Source organism: Acomys minous (assembly GCF_964271855.1).
Source record: "Acomys minous genome assembly, chromosome: 14".
Taxonomy (NCBI): Eukaryota; Metazoa; Chordata; class Mammalia; order Rodentia; family Muridae; genus Acomys; species Acomys minous.
This window is the reverse complement of record NC_140496.1, coordinates 42,030,591-42,045,431: the sequence shown is the minus strand read 5'-3', so window position 1 is coordinate 42,045,431 and position 14,841 is coordinate 42,030,591. Positions and strand designations below refer to the sequence as shown.

Sequence of the window (14,841 nt, the reverse complement as noted above, 5' to 3'; positions counted from 1 at the left end):
TCTCCTGAAACAGGCATGTTAATCGATGGCCACAATTCCACTGTAATCCTTTCTCCAGCAATGGCACACTTGAGGAACCTGAGGAAAGAATGTCAGAATCAAGGAGATTCAGGAACGCGTCCCAGCTTTCAAAGTGTTGTCTCGCTTTAGAAAAACAAGAACCCGCAGGGTATGGCGGCACATGCCTGTAATCCAAGCACTTGGGGAGGCAGAGGCAAGTGGATCTCTGTGAGTTCAAGGCCAGCCTGGCCTACAAAGTGAGTCCAGGACAGCCAAGGCTACACAGAGAAACCCTGTCTTAGAAAAAGAAAAAAGAAAAAAAGAAAGAAAAGGAAAACAAAGACCCAAGATGGGAAGGAAAAGGGTAGACCTGATAGCTCAAAAGAGAATAAGACTTGCTTTTGAGCATAATGATCTGATTTCAATTTTCAGTCCTCTATGGTGGGAGGAGACACGGCCCAGAGGTTGTCTTCTGACCTCAACATGTATACAGTGCGCGCGCGCGCGCGCGCACACACACACACACACACACCAAATAAAAGTAAAGAAACATATAAAAAAAAAACTCTTAAAAAAAAATGTCCTTCAGAGCATGTTGAAAGACAAGGAAATGTTACAAAACCTGGCATATCAGTAGGGGGTGTACTGGATGGCCTCAATCTCAGGATAATGACTCTTCAGAACAGGGAGTAACTGTACAGATATTAAGATATTCAGGTAAGCAAATGCGTTTAAAGAGAAGGGAACAGAAGGGAGATAAATCAAAAAGAACTCTTTAAAAGGAGCGTGGAGAAAGCCTCTGCTTTTTTTAGTTATAACAAGTTCTGCAGAAATGAAGATACTCTACAGAAATTTGTGTCTCTCAGTTTGACTGTGGACCATAATGAAATGAGACTTTCCCCAGCAATCTAACCAGGGAGAGGGAAAATGTGACAGCCAGCAGGAAAAATCCCATGAAAAGGATTTCACATAGTACTAACAGTACATCAGTCTCCCCGACAGGATGAAACTCAAGCCTGGGCAACCATGCGTCAGTGGGCAGAACCAGACCAACACCAGGACTGCTTAGATGTGCATATCCTTGGCTCTTTGTTTAAACTTTAAAATCAGCTGGTGTGGTGGCGTGCGCCTGTAATCCCAGCACTCAGGGAGGCGGAGGCAGAGGCAGACTGATCTCTGTGAGTTCGAGGCCAGCCTGGTCTACAAAGTGAGTCCAGGACAGTCAAGGCTACACAGAGAAGTCCTGTCTTGAAAAACCAAACCAAAACAACAACAACAACAGAGAAGCCAACCTTTAAAATCATGTCAGGACCCCAACGACAGATTTGAGGGGCTTGCTGGTCTTCCAAATGTGACCACATGGAAAGAATCTCCTTTTCCTGCTTCTCGCTATCACTTAGGCTATTTGAGTTGGCTTGTTGAGGCCAGGTGGCTAAACTTGGCTTGTGGCTCAGGCTATGACCTTCACATTTGATAACAGTGCTTGACAGGTAATCATTATACACTAAGTCCTCAGTAACTATGTGAATGCCTGTGTTGCTTACAACAAAGACCAACTCTAGCCAGGGGGACCACGCTTTAGGAATCCAGGCAGATTCCTAACAACGTGCAAAAGAGGACTAGGGGATGGATGGCTGAGTTAGGAAACGGTTTTGCCATGCAAGCAGGAGGACCCAACTTTGCTCTCTTCAGCATCCATATTAAAAGAGCCAGAGGGAATGGAGAAATGTCTCAGTGGTTAAGAACACAGGTTGCTAGTCCAGGCGACCCAAGGTTCAGTTCCCAGCACCCACAGGACAGCTCACAGCCATCAGTAAGTAACTCCAGTACCAGGGGACCCAGTACCCTCTTCTGGCCTCTGAAGGCACCAAGCAGGCAACAATGCACAGATACACTTGGAGGTAAAAGACCCAAACACACCCAATAAATATATTAGTTAAAAAAAAAAAAAGCTGGGTGTGGTAGCATGCATTTGTAATGTCAACATTGGGAAGGTGGAGACAGGAGGAACTCTGGGGCTTGCTGGCCAGCTAGCTTAACCTAATCTTCAAGTCCCAGATCGCTGTGAAGTAATATTTAAAATTAAAACAAGATAGGCAAGTCTTAAGAAACAACACCCACGGTTGACTTCTTGCCTACACGCACACGCACACACACACACACACACACATGCCACCTCCCACAGAACAGACAAAAGGAGAAGGAGGAGGAGAGGAGGAGGAGGGGAAGAAGAGTTGGGCGTGCCTTTGTCCCTCTCAGTCGCTGCTCCCTCCCACAGCAGCCAGCTGGGTCTCTGGCAGCATGTTTGTTGAGCTGAGTGAGCAAAGATGGCCGTCCCAAGAGACTGGAGCTCTTCCAGACAGTAGGTAAGAGGCTGCAGCCGATGTACACGCAGAAGCTGTTGGCCCTGGAGGAACCCTAACGCTTCCATAAGCCCATGGTAGTCCTGGTGGGCCATTACAGCACCGGCAAGGCCTCCTTCATGCGCCACCTGATCGAGCAGACTTTCCGGGGACGCACACTGGCCTGGAGCTCATTACCGACTCCTTCATCGCGGTCATGCAGCGCCACACATAGGGCTTGGGCAACGCTCTCACTGAGGACCCGCGGCACCCCTTCCGCAAGCTCAACGCCTTCGGCAACGCCCAACCTGGTCCTGGACAGCATCAGCAGCATTGACGCTCCCAGGGTCCTGTCCAGAGATAAGCAGCACATCAGCCGAGGTTATTATGACTTTGTGGCTGTCCCTGAGCGGTTTGCTGAGCGTGTGGACCACATCACCCTGCTCTTCCACACCCACAGGCTGGGTATCTCAGATGAGTTCTCAGAAGTCAAGGCCCTCAGAAATCACCAGGGCAAGATCCGTGAGGTGCTGAACGAAGCTGACCAAACTGAAGTGCAGCCCCTGAAGCGAGTGTGTAGCGCTCTCATGAGGTCTCTGGGGAAGGTCATCAACACCCCCCCACCTCCGCTGAGGTAGTCCATGTCTACATTGGCTCCTCTTGGTCACACTGACTTCTCATCCCTGACAACCGGAAGCTCTTCAAGGCAGAGGAGGAAGACTTCTTCCAAAGACTTCCAGTCTCTACCCGGAAATGCCGCCCTTAGGAAGCTCAGTGACCTGATCAAGCGGGCCCGTGCTTACGCCATCAGCTCCCTCAAGAAGGAGACGCCCACAGTCTCTGGGAAAGAGAGCAAGAAGAAAGATCTGGTGAGCAACCAGGGAGAGATCTACCAGAAACTTGAGCGGAAGCACCAGATCTCCGCCAGCGACCTCCCAAGCCTGCGCAGGATGCAGGAATTCCTGCAGACCCACCACGTCAGCAGGTTTCAGGCCTTGAAGCTCAAGCTGCTGGATGCAGTGGGTGATATGCTGGTCAATGACGTAGCCCGGCTGATGGGGATGGTGCGCCAGGAGGAGTCCCCGATGCCCTCACAGGCCGTGACGGGTGGTGCTTTTGATGGCACCATGAATGGGTCCATTGGGCACGGCTATGGCGAGGGCATTGATGGTGTTGAGTGGGTGGTGGGCAAGGACAAGACCGCCCATGATGAGATCTTCTATACACTGTCTCCCACCAATGGCAAGACCACAGGCAATAACGCCAAGACGGAGACGGGGAAGTCCAAGCTGCCCAACACAGTGCTGGGGAAGATCTGGAAGCCGGCTGATGCGGACAAGGACGGCCCTATTGGATGAGGAGGCGTTTGCCCTGGCCAACCACCTTACCAAGGGCCAGGAGCTGCCCGCTGACCTTCCTACTCATCTCATCCCACTGTCCAAACAGAGGCAGGAGTAACAGCCATGCCTGATATGCGCCCCCCCATGAGCCCCAGAGTTACTGGCACTTTCTATCTGCCAGCTCCTTTTCTGCCCAGGTGGGCTGGAGCCTGGAGGAGCAGAGACTGAGAGAGGGAAACGATCACCATTTTTCAAGGTCCATAAAGACTGAAGGATGTTTCCTCAGCTCTTGAAGAGGAAAACCACCATCTTTCTTTTAAAATTGTCCCAGAGTTCAGAGGGGAGTCGTGGGTGATACTTGGATGTGAGCAGTGGGTTTTTGTGCACAAGAACCAAATATATATATTTGTTGTTGTTTTATTACCTTTTTTTTTTTGGAACCATGATATTTTTTAACATATAACGTTAGAGGAAAAAAAAAAAAAAGATTTGGTGATGGTGACGTCTGCCTTCAGTCCCAGCACTTGGGAGCCTGGCCTACAAAGTGAGTCCAGGTCAACCAGGTCTGTTACCCAGAGGAACTGTGTCTCGAAAGTTAAAAATAAAAAAAAAAAGAAAGAAAAAAAAATTTGTGTTACCTCTATATAATAAAAACGTGCCTAACAACGCACCAGGACACAGGCACAGAGAACTCAGCATTTCAGTTTTGAAATGACGACCAGGAACACAATCATCTTTTGTGTCTCAGGCCTAATTACCATATTTGAGGCCTGGGCTTTAAAATGTCCCATTCAGAAAGGCAATTCAACACTTCATTATAGCAAATGTTCAGTCAGAGCCCACGGTTTCCATCCAGCTGTGCACTGTGTTACTGAAACAGCGCTGCAGAGCGGCAAGGAGCGCGACAAAGGGCCAACCGTTTATTAATCAGCGCGTTGTATCATATGACACAGACTGGGAACAAAGCTGCAACTTAGAGCCCTGAGCTCTCGAGCGGTGTTTGTGAATCAATTGCCATGTCGGATGGCTCATCAAAGTGCCCCCTTCATCAGCTGTCCTTGAAACTCTAAGCCAACTTCAAACCAAACCAAACTCGACCCTTCAATTGGGAGGATCTGGAAGCTGCTGACTGGGTTTGGGAGAACGGAAGAGATGACGGAACCGGCCGTTTTCAGTCAGTCTAGGCCAGGCTCTTCAGGAATCTGCTTGGCTCCCCGAAGCCCTGCCTCCCTGGCTGGAGCTGGTCTTTGTTTTAAGCAACACGTCTTTATCCAGGCATTCCCCCATGTCCCGGGGACTTGCTGTGTAATCATTACCCTATCGGCACTGTTACCAAATTGGAGGGTCACAGTAATGTCAAGGACTTATCTAGACCTTGTCCCATGCCAGTCGATGTTCCAAGCACATTAAATCAATTTTGTGTCACAAGGTTCTCGCGAGGGGGAGGCTGATAGCTCCCCATCTACACAGAGAAGTTTGATAATTTGTCAAGGTCACCCACTCTTAATGGCGAAGGCCGGTGTTAGAACCAAGTGCTCTTTGCGACGGTCCATGCTCTCCCCACGTGAGAGGCTGCCTCTCGAGAAAGGATGCCACCGTCCCTCTCAAAGCATCCCCGGATAAATGTGCCTGGTTATTCTACCTACCTCTTTATCCAGGAGTTCCTGAAGGAGCTTCATTTCTCCAGGGCTACCTGCAGCAATGTAGCCCAGGCTGGACCTGGGCCAGTCAGCTCACCAGCTGTACCCTGCCTGACTCCTGTAGCTGTCTCAGGCTGGAATTCTAACCCATTGAGTTAGGCAGGAGCCGTTTCTTAGGCTTCCAAGAAGAAGAAACCCTGTGTTCTTTCCTCCAGGTTTTCAGCCTTTGAGAAGCACCTGCTTTAGTTAGCCTTTTGTTGCTGAGGTAGTACTATCTGGGGGACAAAAACAAAACAAAACAAAACAAACAACAACAACAACAAAAAAAAAACAGAGAAAGCAGAACGAAGAACATAAGTTCTGTACTAGGCCCTAGGGCACTCAGCTTCAGGGGTGCAGGAACCCTGCCCAAGGCAATTGCTTCTTTTGGTTTGATTTATTATTATTAATTTATTTTATCTTATTTTTTGTGTCTGTTTGTTTGTTTTTTGACATGGGTAACTCTGTGTAGCCCTAGCTAGCCTGAAACTCACTTTGTAGGCCAAGCTGGCTTTGAACCCAAAGAGATCCACCTGTCCCTGTGTCATCTTCGCTGGGAGCCAGGGATGTGTTGCCACTGCCACCACCCTCATCCTGCTAAATGAGATAGAGTGATGTCTCAGCAGTTAAGAGCATGGGCTGCAGCCGGGCGGTGGTGGCACACGCCTTTAATCCCAGCACTTGGGAGGCAGAGGCAGGTGGATTGCTGTGAGTTCAAGGCCAACCTGGTCTACAAAGCGAGTCCAGAACAGTCAAGGCTACACAGAGAAACCCTGTCTCGAAGGAAAGAGAGAGAAAGAGAGAGAGAGAGAGAGAGAGAGAGAGAGAGAGAGAGAGAGAGAGAGAGAGAGAGGAGGGAGAGAACATGGGCTGCTCTTTTAGATGATTTAGGTTTTATTCCCAGCACCCATTCGGTGGTTCATAACTACCTATAACTCCAGCTCCAGAGGACCCAATGACTTTTAGGAGTACCGGGCACATATGTGTGCTCATACATACAGTTTACTTACCTGTAGTCATGAAATTAAAAATAAATAAAATTTATTTATTCATTTAACAATTTAACATCATTGACTTTCTCAATTTTTTCCCCAGAGCTAAGTCTACTGGATAAGCCCACAAAATCAAGCTTCTGTATGGGGGATGTACCTCCACACAGTTTGAGTCTGTTAGCCAATATACAGTGGGCTTTTTTTTCCCCCTCCTGGTTTTGGTTTTTTGAGACAAGGATTCTCTGTGTAGCTCTAACTGTCCTGGAATTCACTCCATAGACCAAGATGGCCTTAAACTCACAGAGATCCACTGCCTTCTGCCTCTTGAGTGCTGGGTTTAAAGGTGTGCACCACCATGCCTGGCCTGCACTCGGATTTTTTTGGTCTTGTTCTGAGTTTGCTTTGGTCTCTTACTGTATCAGTGATCAAACCCAGGGTCTCATTTAGATTAGGCACGTAACCTACCACTGAGCTGACAAGCCTAACTCTGTTTCCTTTTATTTTCAGAGTGTATCTCCCCTGGATGCTCAGACTGACCTGAATCCTGGCAGCCTCCCCTGTACCTGAGATTATAGGCATGTGCCACCCCACCTGGCCAATGTATACTTTTTAATTCTCTGTGTGTGCCAGGAACGGAGATCCAAAATTTCAACCATTCTTGAGTTTTGCACTTTCATCCAGATGGAGGACAGCAAGAGCATAGAAAAAATCCTTCCAAATTTCATTTTCACCACCATAGCTTTCTCCTGTCTGTCAACGCTATGGCAGCAGGGCAATGGTCAGGGACCAGAATCAGTCCAGGCATCAAAAAAAACCCAGCCAAGCTAATGGGGAGATGATTTAGAAGCAGGTAAGAGCACGTACTGTTCTGGCAGAGGATGCAGATTGGTACCCGGCACCCATACCGAGCAGTTCACAGTCGCCTGTAACTGCAGCTCCAGGGGATCTGAGCCCACTCAGCATCCATGTGAGGCAGGTGTCGCCTCTCACCCTTGGTGACCTGTGAAGAAACAGGCTCACTGTACTGCAAGTCAGTCTGGTTGGAGTGGCTGGGCTGCTTCTGGCACTCTTAGAACATTGAGTAGCTCAGAAATCAGATGGGCATTCGAGAACTTCCTCACAGAGGCTAGCTAGGCTACAACTGGGCATGTCAGAGGCACGAGGTTATACAGCTACACAGATGATAATATTTTGTTAATTAATTAATTTATTCTTGGGTGTAGCCCCTCTCCACTGATGATAAATTTCAGACTTCTTTGATCTATGTCTTTCTACTGAGGTTGATCTAGGTCTTTCTACTGAGGCTCATCCAGTTTGGTTCTGCGTTCTATTATCATGAACTTTAGTGCGTACAGAATTCCAGTTAAAGGGAATTTGGGTGGTGGAAGTTAAATAGACTGGGAAAGAGTTTTATCTGTTCATCACAGGATGCTAGGTCTGACACAAAGGTGAGCAAGGAATGACTATTTAGAGGGTTAAATTTGACCCAAGATAAATTATAATAAGGCCCTGGACTCGCAACATTCCAACCTCTCCACATCGCTGCAGTTCAAATCCGCCAGCTTTCGCAGACTCCGTTTCTTCCCAGGAATTCTCCTTCACCCCCCCATAATTTATATTCCTAGGAATGGATGGCGTATTAGAGTTCCCCTAGCCGGGTGTGGTGGCGCACGCCTTTAATCCCAGCACTCCGGAGGCAGAGACAGGCGGATTGCTGTGAGTTCGAGGCCAGCCTGGTCTACAAAGTGAGTCCAGGACAGCCAGGGCTACACAGAGAAACCCTGTCTGGAAAAAAAAAACCCCAAACCAAAAAACAAACAAACAAACAAACAACAACAACAACAACAACAGCATTCCCCTCCCCTCACATGTTCTCATGTGTATATGGTATGTGCATGGATCTGTGCAGGTGTATGGGTACATGTGCATGCATGCATGGGTACATGTTTGGAAAGCCAAAGTTGAAGACAGGAGTATTCTTTGGTCACTCTTGACCTAATTTATTAACAAGAGGTCTCTCAGTTGATCCAAAAGCTTGGTGGTAATACGGTTAGCCCCCTTTTCAAATCACAATTATTTTTGTCCCTCAGTTTCTTGGATATATGTGGATATTAGTCCCTTATCAGATTTGAACTCTTCATGTTGCTTATTGTGAGGAGAGAGAGAGATTTACTTATTTCTAAATTACTGCCTTACATATACACGCTCGTGATGTGTAGGGAGGGCTTGTGTGCCTCAGGGGACATGTTGGGGCCAGAGGAGAACGTTAAATAGAGTCACTTCTTTCCTTCCATCTTTACATGGGCTGCCAGACTTGCACAGCAGGCACCTTATTGCTCTTTTCTTCTTTGTTTGTTTGTTTGTGGCAAGATTCCAAGTAGCCCAGGCTGGCCTCAAACTTACTGTGTTGCTGACCCTCCTCCCCTTTTTGAAACAGGATTTCATTAAGTCGCTCTGGCTGACTTGGGGCTCACTGTGTCAGTCTGGAGACAAGGCTGGCCTCTGTCTCACAGACATCTGCAGACTCCTCCTCTGGAGTGCTGAGATTAAAGACGTGAGTCATTATGTCAGCAAGCCTGAACTTTTCTTCTTGGTTTGCTTTCTTTATTTCTTGGGGGGTGGGGTGCGTGGGTAGGGGTTTGAGAGGTTTAAAAATATGCTTCCTAGGCAGGCAGTGGTGGTTTGTGCTTGGGAGTGCCTCCTAGCACTTGGGAGGCAGAGGCAGGTGGATCTCTGTGAGTTCAAGGCCAGCCTGGTCTAAAAGTGACCTCAGGACAACCAGGGTTACACAGAGAAACCCTGATTTAAAAAAAAAAAAGCTTCCTGCTTCATAAAGCTTTGCCCCAAAGACCACACTATCCTTACTGCTGCCTTTTACCATTCTCCAAAGCTCACAGGCCACGTGATCTGGTTTGCTCACTCAGGCATCTTTGTTCCCACAGAAATGCCATCCCTTCCTCCTCAGCAGTTAGCGCAGTTAGTGATCACGTTTGGGTGTGTGATGAGCACAGCGGCATCTGTTTTGTCACCAAACTGTTCTACGCAGGGACAGTCTGTTTATCCTATTGATGTCAGCAAACCTAGCACATCGTAGAGCTCCAGCAAGACCTTGCTGAATTAACGGATGAAGAAAAGCGCCAGGTCTTGTAACTCTATAACCAATCGCGTGGGTGCACTGCATTGGTTGCACCCTGGGAACGTTCCTCTTGCCTACAGGAAGGGCGCTCATGATCTTGGCAGTCAAGTCTTACCTTTGATATTTAGGCTCTTGTTCCTACTGACCCCCAGCTGGTGTGGAGAGCAAAACAGAAGCAAAGTTCATGGAACTGCCACCCCCCTGTTACAAGTGCCGTGAAGAAACTTTCTCAGAGCTTAGTGGGTGCCGATCAACAGTTCAAATTTCCAAATTCAGAGAGTTACACAAGACTGATCTCAGAGTCCCAACAAATAACAGGGACAGGGGTGCGTAGGAAATGGGGGGGGGGGAAGGGCAGGACTACTGTATCTGTTTTTTTATTTAGATTTATTTATTATATATACAGTATGATCAGATCTCATTACAGATGGTTGTCAGCCACCATGTGGTTGCTGGGAGTTGAACTCAGGACCTCTGGAAGAGCAGTCAGTGCTCTTAACTGCTGAGCCATCTCTCCAGCCCCTGTACCTGGGTTTTGAGTTTCTATTCCATGCTCTTCTGGGTGGCTGAACAAGATGCCTAACCTGAGGCTCCACGAAGTAGAAACAATACCGCTTGCCCTTTTGTGTTTTGCACACAGTTGAGGGTGCTTCCCAAGAGGTGTTTTGTTGGTCGGTTGGTCAGTGCCCTCCCCACCCCATCCCTTAAGAATGGTTGACAGGCCACCTACCACTGACTTACACCCCCAGGCCTGGGAGCTTTGTTATGCAATCTCAGAGACACAGCGACACTGGACATGGTAGGGACATGAGCTACGTGTGTTTTGCAATGAGGATGTGGAAGCCAGTGTAATTGCGCAGTATTCTGGGTCTTCCTTTCTTTCTTTTTCTCAGTTGTACAAATGGCCTTGTGTTTACTTCTAAAAAGCCTCCTCCCAGATCCCTTATTTTCACAGATAAGGGTAGAGTTAGCTGGGATGACAGGCAGCATAACGACTCAAAGGACAGTGAGGGGATGAACCAACATCATGTATAGGTCACAGTTAAGTGTGCTTTAGTGGTAGAGGGCTGTCTTTGTGCGGCTTACTGGGCAGGGTGAGTGAACAGAGCATTGAGAAGCAATGGAGTTCTCAGAGGTCCTACGCCACTGGGAGAATCTTCGACCTGAGGACTAAATGCTGGACAGGGAGACAAAAGCTGGGAAGGAGACCTTGCTCATAGACGTGCTAGTTGACTAAAGCCCAAACGTGGGGCCGGAGAGATGTTGAGTGGTTAGGGGACACTGATTTCGCCTGTAGAGAACTCAGGTTTGGTTCCCTGCGCCGATGTGGGCCACTCACAAGCGTCTGTTAACTCCAATTTCAGGGGGATCTTACGCCCTCTTCTGGCCTCCATGGTCACTGCACCCACATGGAGCACAGACAACACACACAACACTTAAGATAAAAACGAAAGCCCAGACAAACTCTTTTCTTTCTTGCCTTCCGTGTGGCCTGGCTCACCTCTGTGCTCTCAGCTTCTCCCCTTAATAAACTATTTCTTTTCTTATAAGAGAAGAAAAATGATGGCGAAGGAGGAAGAGGAGCAGCAGCAGCAACCTCCTATACCTCCCAAATAACTTCTTTGCAGGGACTTGAGGAGTCAGGCCAGTTTACTAAGGTAGGAACACTCAGAGCTATCTTTGGATTCTGTTCTCCCCGGCACAGTTCTTTCTTTCTTTCTTTTTAGATTTATTCATTTATTATTTATACAGTAAGCTGCCTGCACGTGTGCCAGCAGGCCAGAAGAGGACGACAGATCTCATTATAGATGGCTGTGAGTCACCAGGTGGTTGCTGGGAATTGAACTGAGGATCTTTGGAAGAGCAGCCAGTGCTCTTAACCTCTGAGCCGTCTCTCCAGCCCCCACATTCCTCTTTCGTGAGTAAGCAATGTGTTTGACACAAGCGTACGGTAGTCCCACGAGGAGAGATTAACAAGAGTGGTGTGCAACTTTAGGATCCATGTTCTAGCAAACTCCTCCACAACTTTCTCCGAGCTTGCGCGTGGTTAAGTACTGTCACCCTCATTTCACACATGGGGACAGCGGCGCGCTTAAAGTCAGGTGACTCAGAAGTGGTTGTGTACAATCATCCTCAGACCCCGATGTCCTGCTAATGTCTCCCCTACACTGTGTTTATCCAGTGTCTCCTCTCCCCAACTTTTACAAGTTTGTTGGAGCTGTGCAAGTCCTGAGCTGTTCTGCCTGAAAACTCTCAGAATTACAAAATTTGCAAGGCAGCGAAGGAATAGAGAGGCCATTTGATCCAATTTATTTTGCAATAAAGGAGTCTGAGGCACAGAGAAGGACTCTGTGACGTCTTCTTTGTAGATGTTTGTGGCTCAGCCTGGGTAGCTTCCGTTTCTACCTCTGCACCAATCACACACCCAACCTAGCCTTGTCCCAAGATTGCTGGGCACGTGCAAAGCGCACGTGTGGATGCTTTTGGCCAAAGTACTTGACACCATGTCCTGTACATTCATGGTTCACAAATATTTACTAAGTGTCTATGTGTTAGAAACCTTGTGGAAACAACGGAGGGTTGGGGGGGTGGGGGAGAATTTGCTCTGGTCCTTCTCAGCCTGCGAGAAGTAACTAAACGAGGTAATTTTAGATGCTGGGAAGGCAGAAAGAAAATAAAAATGGGAATAATAGAGGTGAGGTGGGAAATCAGAGTGGTATCGCAAAACCTTAACACTTGGTGTGTGGGCCTTTCCGAGAAAACACCTACAGCTTTTTGCTGACAAGAACACCGACTGAGAAAGAAGACAGGGTGGCACACCAAGTCGCAGTGGCCCTACTCCCTAACCAGGTGCCCCTGAGCGGCCAATAGAACCATATGGCCTGGATGATGAAACTCAAGGTAACGAGTGCATCACCACGCGCGCGGTCCACGTCCCTATAGGTGTCGCCGCGAGACGACGGTGAAGGAAGGCGGGGTCTGCGTCTAAGGAGAAGCAGCAAGCAGCAAATGACTAAATTCCAAAAGCCTCAGGGAAGGACAGCCGCTGCCTTAAAGTCGGGATTCTCTGTCCCACAAGAGCCCGCCCAGATGACCGCTCCCCGCCCCTTTCCCAACCCAGTCCCGTCTGCGCCAGGCCCCAGAGGACTTGTAGTTTATCCGGCTGTCACAGCAGCGTTGGTACAGCCAAGACAACTACAAGACCCAGAAGCCAGCGCGCAGGTCCGAGGCGGAGTCGGCGGCAGTGGGTGTGCGAATGCAGGGAGCCAGGCGGTGCGGGTGCCAGGCACCGGGATGCGGTGGACGGCCACCGGGCTTGGGAGTAGCCCAAGCGCACCTTAACCAGCGCGGTACGGGCGGCCCAGCAGCGACAGGGACATTGCATACGCACATTAGGCGCAGCCCGGGCAACCCAGAGGTGCAGCGTCTTGGTGCTGCAGTGGCGCGGTGCGGGGTCCCGGTAACCAGGGGGTGGGAATCCAGCCCCGGAGCTAGGCTGGCGCTGCTGGCCGAGAGCCTTGGGCTCTTAGGGGACTGGTGCCCACCCGGGGCGGTACGCGATGTCTTGTTCTCGTTCTTTCTGGGCCAGGGTTAGCCTCGGCAGGTTCGCGATGCAGCGGGCGGCGGTGCTTGTGCGGCGGGGCCCCTGGGGCCGTAGTCACAGCAGCGCTGCAGCCGAAGCCTCGGCGGCGCTCAAGGTGCGACCGGAGCGCAGCCCTCGAGACCGCATCCTCACCCTGGAGTCCATGAACCCCCAGGTGAAGGCGGTGGAGTACGCTGTGCGCGGACCCATCGTGCTCAAGGCGGGCGAGATCGAGATGGAGCTGCAGCGGGTGAGCGCGGGGCCTGCGGGGCGCTCGGCCAGGGGGCGCTCATGGCGGGAAGAACCGTGGCAAGCCACTCTGGGGTCCTCCATCCAGCATGACCTCCATCTTCGGCTTCCAGTTTCTTCATTGTGCCATTTTTGGCTAGAACGAGAGAACGCCCCCTCTCTCGCCGGTCACCCACCAGTGCCCCGCATCTGGCACAAAGTGAGGCCTTCGACGGTTCACTTGTTGAATTGTACCCAATTATTGAGCGGCCTATGCTGCCAGGCACTGCATGTTCAGTAAGTTCCTCGTGGATCCCTTGGAAGGAGGAAAACAAGCGAATATAGAAGTGAGAGGGTTTCAATGAATAAGTGCTTTGAAGAAAGTAAGATTAAGAGGCTGGGGGTGGTGAGGGGGGAACCCCTGTTAAGTAGGAGCGAAGGGAGGAAGAATGGGCGTGCGGCTGGTTTGTTCCCGAACCCCTTTTTCTGGCTGAGGCCTATTGGGTCTTTGCCAGCCACAGTTGCTTGACAAGGCTGGGACTCTGGAGAAGGGATGGGCAGAATTCCTTCTTTCGTACCTCGAGAACCTTTGACTGCTATCGTCAGAAAGTTGGGTCCTTACTGCCGTGACCCTGGGACTTAGCTTGATGATGTCAGAGATGTCGGCTTGAATTCATAGCTGTTGTAAAAATTACTGGGTGATTACTCCCTGGCCCAACAAAGGTGGCTTGGCTGTATGTAAGGCATGCCCTTGGATGAAACCAAGTTCTTTGTTCTGGGGACAAGGTCTGGCTTTGGACTCCACATCCTCCCGTCTCCACCCATGTATTGGGGTTTACAGGCACACACCACAACGCCCTGATAGGATGCTGGGTTTTAACCTGCCTGGGATTTGGAAGGCAGTGTCAAAAGGAAACACTTGTAAGATTAAAAAAGAAAACGTTAGCCAGGTGGCGGCGGCGGCGGCGGCGGCGGCAGCGGTAGCGGCGGCTACTCTTTTAATTCTATCTAGCACTCAAGAATCCAAGGCAGACAGATCTCTCTGAGTTTGAGGTCAGCTTGGTCTACAGAGTGAGTTCCGGGACAGCCAGGGCTACACAGTGAAACCCTGTCTCAGAAAAACTTTAAAAAAAGAAAAGGAAATGGAGAAAAAAAGTTACCAGATTGTTCTAACCCAGAATGTGGGGTGGTTGGGAGGGTTTCTTGATTTAGTTCCCAGAGTCACCAGGTCCCGGTGTGTCCAAGGTACTGTGGTCACTCAGTGTCCTTGAATATGTGAGAGGAACTCTCGGGGTCTCTATCATCTTCCCATGGGGAGTTTGATGAGGCCTACCTACATCACACAACGAGTTCTACTCAACACAGAGAGTTCGATAAGTCACAGTTCAGTGTCTGTTGCTAACTCTTTGCAGGGCTTTAAGGTTTATTTTTATTATTTTAGAATGTGTGTATGTGTGCACGTGAGTGTAGGTGCCCACGAAAGCCAGAACAGTTGGTTCTTCAATGGGCATCAGTGGTCCACGCCTTTAATCTCAGCACTC

At 49.5% G+C, this 14,841-nt stretch overlaps 1 protein-coding gene and 1 pseudogene across 5 annotated transcripts in view; both read left to right on the top strand.

Annotated features, from left to right (window-relative positions):
* Positions 1-4,290, top strand: part of LOC311583115 (EH domain-containing protein 1-like) — a 10,174-nt pseudogene extending 5,884 nt beyond the window's left edge. Inside the window, exon 3 of the transcript in view lies at positions 2,435-4,290. The product of the transcript in view is annotated as an EH domain-containing protein 1-like (transcript). The remainder of the gene's footprint in view (positions 1-2,434) is intronic.
* Positions 4,291-12,718: 8,428 nt separating this feature from the next.
* The window catches only part of GPT2 (glutamic--pyruvic transaminase 2), a 38,278-nt gene continuing 36,155 nt past the window's right edge, over positions 12,719-14,841 (top strand). For 2 of the 4 annotated variants that reach the window (XR_014774218.1, XM_084756011.1), the window contains exon 1: positions 12,739-13,322. Coding sequence is in view for 3 of the 4 variants with exons in the window: in XM_084756011.1 (XP_084612137.1) it covers positions 13,050-13,322 (273 nt within the window). In the remaining variant the exon portion in view is untranslated. Of the gene's footprint in view, positions 13,323-14,841 lie in introns of all 4 variants that reach the window. The other 2 variants (XM_084756012.1, XM_084756013.1) reach the window with 2 other exon arrangements.